General features: G+C 32.7%; 1 protein-coding gene across 1 annotated transcript; it reads right to left on the bottom strand.

Moving 5' to 3' along the window:
- Window positions 1-2,724: 2,724 nt before the first annotated feature.
- On the bottom strand, window positions 2,725-5,081 carry LOC123313499 (C1GALT1-specific chaperone 1-like protein). Its single transcript, XM_044898409.1, has 4 exons — window positions 4,309-5,081; window positions 4,017-4,186; window positions 3,081-3,191; window positions 2,725-2,885 (listed from the first exon to the last, which is right to left on the bottom strand). Exons 1-4 carry the CDS (start codon window positions 4,967-4,969, stop codon window positions 2,742-2,744), a joined length of 1,086 nt encoding a protein of 361 aa, XP_044754344.1. The 5' UTR covers window positions 4,970-5,081; the 3' UTR covers window positions 2,725-2,741.
- Between the last annotated feature and the right edge of the window lie 1,213 nt (window positions 5,082-6,294).

Raw genomic sequence — 6,294 nt, 5'->3', positions numbered from 1 at the left:
ACGGTTTTTCGACATATTTCGATAAAAATAACGACGGGGTGACATCTGCATCGCCGATTCTTTACATATTGCAAAGATTTTCATAGAGATATATGCCAAAATTACGCTGAAATTCGGGAATAACTGAAAATTATTCAATATTTCTAATATTACCTCTCACGTGGTAATTTCTACTTTTCAACTGACTCAGTACGTAATTCAGGCTATTGCTCGAAGATGAATCGTATGTACAACTTCCCCTTAAGCTCACTGAGAACTGAGAAGATATAACATAGTCTACAATTTCTATCTTGTGGGTTTCAGTTCAATGAGATATTTTGTGACTGGAACAAATATTTTAACAGTAGATTCTTGAGGTCAAAAGAAACACTTTTTTTCTTTGCTATTTTTTCCGACTGATAAAAAGATATAGCCATTTTAAGTTTTCAAAATGGGCTGTGCCACCCCTGGAAGAACAAAATTGCCTTTATAATAACTAGCTGAATCTGTGGCACTACACATCTGTGGATCTTTCAGACAGAGTTGCATTCAGGCAAATTACCCAATTTTTCAAATTTCATAGAAATTTTTTAATTTTTGAACATCAGATTACTTGAAAACGTAGCATTATACGAGAAAATATGAAGAGTTCTTTTATTTTACAAAACGTTCAAATATTCATTAGATAGCGTCCAACTTAGGTTCAAGAGTTGGGTTCTTTGAATTATTGGTATTTTTAGGGTAGGTAATGGTCATAATGAGAAAACTGGAAGACGCATGGATGGTATCTTGTGTTTGAAAATGATGCATCAAGTAAATGAAAAACTATATTCCAAAATTCATTTCATTCGATAAAACCGTTTGTGAGACAGAACTAAAAATAAAAAATTTTTATGTGGTTTTTCAACAGCCTGTATCTTTTAAACCGAGCCGATTCGGAAAAAATAGTAAAAAATGAAATTGTTTCTTTTGACCTCAAGAATCTACTGTTAAAATATTTGTACGAGTCAAAGATTCGCCCTATATACCTACCCTTCAAGAATGTTCATAAAAAATGTCATATCTCAAATTTGGAACATTTTCAATCTCGGTTTTGAATTGCAACTTTGAAACTGTATCCTTGTTACCACAGTGGGAAGGCCAACCACTGAGCCTAATCGTATATTTTTACCTTGAAGTGGCGACAAATTCAACCTGGGTCTGGGATGCTGATGCTCCTTCACTTTTATCAGGGCCTCGTACAATTCGCAGAAGAGCGAATAGCATATTATCTTATAGTTTCATTGAGACCATCTATATTTGACTACATAATTCATCCTTAACCCCACTCCTTTTCCTGTTTATATTGATAAGCCTTGACATTCGCACATCCTCATGAACAAAGTTTAAAAAACAAACAAATGCTATTTTTTTAAGTGTTCTCTCTGAATTGGTGTTGGATGGTTTCCGCATTTAGTCTCATGAAATAGTTTTGAGGAGCTTACTTTTAGCAAAGCTTTTAGTACATTCTTTTACGGGTCAATCTCCAAGTAAATATTCATAAAACCATTATGAATGTATTTCTTCTGATAGAGGGGATTTGAATTTTAGAAGATAGTAAAGCTTTTTCTCCTACGATATCTTAAAGAATAGTGCTTCTATAAGTTTCTTCAACAGAAGCCAAGTGATCCTGACGATGAATACTTGAAAATAATAATTCTCGAATTCAGAACAGTTGCGTGAAAACGTATCTTAAACGTTCTTAAAAAAGGCGTTAATATTTTACACCGATCTAAAAATTTTAAAGCCAAATTATTACTACTAGAAAAGTGCAAAAAGTAAAAACAGCTTGAATTGAAAAAAACAAGCAGTTGTCTTTCTTGAACTTTGAATCTATTTGAAATTTCCCGCTATCAGGTGTATCAGTTTCGTCAGGCATATTAAAGCACTCTCATTGGTTAACAGAAATTCAGCAGAAGGCTGAAGGAAATTTTACATTTCTTAAATGAACATAGTAGGCTTTTCGTTCACTGATACTTGGACAGATCCTGCATTGATCTTGGATTATTTTACGTCTAAATTAATAATCTCCGCAGATTATTTTTTGCGACGTTCGGTGCATTCAGAGATAAGACAACAGGAAATTGCTTTTGGTCCTGCCAAAATAGTATTATCATCCGTTGAATTCAATGGAGGGGAAGTATCAGACTGTTCGTAAGTTTGTACTGAAAGGCTATCAAAATTCAGAAGCCATTCCCATTAATCTTTTCTCACCATTATCGATTTGGGACTTTTTTATATTTGAGCCTATGGGGTAGATATGGAAGAAAACACTATATATCTTTTATATTTATTTCACAATACAAAACAATTCATTTATTTATAATCTATATTTCAAAAGTTCTATAAATTAATTCAGTGAAACCAACACACGATTGAAGTCACTCAAACAACTTGAGCTAGATCACATTCCAAGAGTGTCCAAAAAGGAATTCTGAAAATAAGAGATTAAAACATATTAGAAAGTGTGTCGCTAATCACAGATTATCTGTAATCTGTGTCGCTGATGAATGATGAGATAAGGGTATCCTCCATTGATGAGATGAAGGTTAAAAAACTTTCTGCGCATTTTATAGATGCATGCAGTGGCATAGCAATAGGGTGGCAGAGGGGCTACCCACCCAGATAGAAATCCATTCATTTGGGTGGGTATCGAAAGGGTGGCAGTAAAAATGTTTTTGTACAATGTACCTACATAATCAATTCATCCACCTACAGTGTGTCTATTCCATATCAGAATAATCTTCTCTTTTCATGTTCCTTCCAAAAGCATCAGGGCTATCGATTAATTTATCCCATGCGTTGTAGTACTCCTCGTTTGTTATATTGAGAGGCAAATTCTGGTCTTTCAAGAATTTTTGCCACACCTGAAAATTTGTTCGTCAAACTCAAGTATGCGAAGATTTACAAGAAAACTTCATATAGGGGACTCAATAGAAGAGTGTTAATACTCATCAAGAATAACGAAATACACCCCTTCTAGAGCAGAAATATGCGGTATGCTGTCATTACTCATTCCGCCATTCATTCAAATATTCCCAAAAGCTATAAAATCAACTTACCAGTTCATCAGGAGGTTTCTCTGGTTTACGATTTCCTAAATGGCCCTCATAAAATAACTGCAGAGTGTATAACAAATAATGGTAGGTATACATTTTACTTGCTTCCATGGCCTGAAATAAGAACGATAACAAAAATAAATTAAAAGAACATGTTACAAAAATCTCAATGGATTAGCCTTATTGGGATGATGCATTCGGATATGGCTCCATAATTTCGACAAAAAATCATGATCTTCGATCTCTAAAACCTTGATTTAGCCATTTTGAATATGACCTTCATTCTAGGCAGAAATGATCCGCCATCTTGACCGCCATTTTTTTTTATTATCTAACGAATATTTCATCAGTATTGTAACAAATTGTGATAAATTTTGCATTAATCATATGCTTTTGAAATAGTTCACAAAGAATACAGGCAAACGAACAAAAAACAGAAGGAAACTATTGGTAATCAACGGATTATTATTGACATTCTGTTTAAAAAAAAATTCCGTGTCGATCTATCTTCCAACAGTTTGCCATTTCTCATTGAAACAAGAACAAAACCGTAGTGTAAGTACCTCTATCGTTCTATACTATAGATGATCTGGATATGCATGAAAATTTTTTTTTTCAATATTAATCTGAATGGAACAATGGCCAAGGAAAAAATAAGTAACAGTATGCAAGGATGAAAACAACAGTTACTCAGTAAATACAACCCCAAATTAGAATTTTTACTAGCGTTTGTATCTGGGGGACGCTTCATATTGCCTTGAGAAAATTGTTGCTTATAACTTAAAAGATCCCAAATCTCCAATTACTCAAGCAATGCGAATCTTTAGTTCCAAACCATTACATCTATATAACCATCCCTCTTTTGTATTATTCTTATTAGTGTGTTAGGTATATCCTTTCATATTTAACCCTCCACCAAATCAATTCAAGAACACTCACATTGAAAGTGATTGTATTTCTACTACAACACTTGGCTTCATATACTGATTGAAATTTGTGATTTTCAACAGGGAAAAGAATCCTATTTAAATTATAAGGATGGAAGAGGGAAAGACCAAAATCATCCTTAGTATCCATGACAGAAATATTCAATTTTTTCAAATAGTTACCTAAAAGCAACAATATGAGAAAACTAGTCTAGGTACCAACGCAGCACCTAGAATATTGCTTTTTTTAAGTTCTAAATTTTCCATTTTCTTTGCTAACTAGAGACATTTTAATATTTAACTACCTAACAAATAATCTTCCTTATTTCTATACGAAATATCGTTATCACAAGTAGAGATTTGCATTTTGGCTATAACTCCTTTGCTCATGACATATCCAGCTCTACCCAAGTTATAATGGGTATTCCAAAATTTAACAGGATGACCCAAATAAAAATTTTCTGAACTATTTTTATTTGCAAGGTAATAACGTAAATTATCCATTATTACATAAGTATCATCATTGACAACTAGGAGCCAGTTGTAATATTCTGGGGTTTTTTTCACTTTTTCGCAAAACAGAATCCAAGAGTTTGCTCTAGCGTTTGATTTTGAAGGAAATATACTTCTTGTTTTATCAATATACAACTTCTCGAGTGCATTGCAGTGTTTTCCCCAAGTATTTTCGATAGATTCGAAATTTTTATCTTTGAAAACGAAAATCAAACAAAGAATTTTTATGCTTTGGAACAAGTACTCAGATTCTGTAATAAAATTATGATTTCCGTATCTCAATAAATCAAAGGATGAATATTTTCGAGCATACAGTGGCTTGAAAGTAATTCCTTGATTATACGAATCATTATCTTTGAAGAATAGCTGCTTCTTGCTTTGAAACAAAATTGAAATGATAGTACCACTTAGAAACCCAAATGTGAAAATTATATGGGAATTCATGCACCACATTATTTCCCAGTTTCCCTTCAATTTACTATATTATGCAATATAATGTATACACTCATTACTAAACATTTTTCAAAGGAAAATCTCTTTGTAGTTTTGATTTTTGAAAGATCAAGAAGAATCAAAAACATCCAAAATGTTGGGTTAAGTTAGGGATGGGCGAAAAAAAACCGATAATTTGATTTTAGCAAGTTGAAAATCAGTTTAATTCAGTGGAATTGCTTGTGGTTGTACAACCACGTGTTTCATTCAGTAAATTCCGAATACTTTGATGAATATACGGATATATCGAAATATCGATATTTTTACTGGATATTTAACGATACTGATGACAAAAAATATCCATACAATGTTTATCCTTGCCCATCCCTGTGTTAAATTCATCGTCCTCCACAGAACATAGATTTATGTACACCTGTCTATTAAAAAAAAGGAGACCTGATCATAGAATGTAGTACGAAATATTTTCAAAAACCTCAATAAAATAAGTGTTGAAAATAAATTTGCTACAACACGAAAACTTTCCATGTAAAAAGAGACTACGTTATTCAGAATTCACTGTAGTGGATCTATTTTGTTCCCAAATCACACAACCAATTTGTTTCGGCTCTATGATTGGAACAATTCAAAATTCAAAATTGAATTTGAACCACAACTCAGTATTTCAAAAGACAAAATAGAATTTTATGTTAATTTAATCGGAATGAATATTTGACTAATCACTTAAGATGGGGCTTCCAAAACATTCATCAAATCCATCCGAACTGAAATACTGTTCGTTAACAACAAAAAAGCATATTAAAGTAAAAAACAACGCTTTAATTCGGTTGAAATACATTCACAATCGTATATTAGATCATATCAAAATGAAGAAGTTCTTGGAAGGTCATGAAGTCAGTCAGTTTCTGAATCAAATAAATAAATTAATTACGAACGAGGACGAAATTGAAGCTTTCCGTAAAAGAATAAAGAATATGCTTCTCAGTATAAACGACAGCATTATGGAATTTGAACAAGCTATTAGTTCAGGAGAAATAACATTTTCCTCCCTTCAAATGAGTAAAAACGATATGATTGCTAAGAAGGCCTCTGGAAGTTCGTCTGGAGTATCTACATTAGGAGAAACTCCATCTTTATCTTCTTTAGCGTTAACAAACGTTAATTTTCATACTGTTCCCTCTAATGTTTCATCAGTGAATTGTATGCAAAACGAATCTTTGGAAAAAACGTGCTTTAGAGAAATTGCGGTCCAAACCATTGATACAAGTCTAGATCTCTCATCCCTGGCATTAACAAATAGAAATTTCTACTCGCAAAATAATGAGGCA

Source organism: Coccinella septempunctata, chromosome 5 (assembly GCF_907165205.1).
Source record: "Coccinella septempunctata chromosome 5, icCocSept1.1, whole genome shotgun sequence".
NCBI classification, from domain to species: Eukaryota; Metazoa; Arthropoda; class Insecta; order Coleoptera; family Coccinellidae; genus Coccinella; species Coccinella septempunctata.
The sequence above is the reverse complement of the archived record's forward strand: the minus strand, read 5'-3'. Positions and strand labels throughout refer to the sequence as shown.

Coding starts and splice junctions, on each gene's coding strand:
- LOC123313499 (XM_044898409.1), bottom strand. CDS start 4,969: ATGTGGTGCATGAATTCCCATATAATTTTCACATTTGGGTTTCTAAGT. Junction 4,187..4,308: donor TAAGGAAGATTATTTGTTAG/GTAGTTAAATAT, acceptor TGTTGCTTTTAG/GTAACTATTTGAAAAAATTG. Junction 3,192..4,016: donor GAAATACAATCACTTTCAAT/GTGAGTGTTCTT, acceptor TTCTTATTTCAG/GCCATGGAAGCAAGTAAAAT.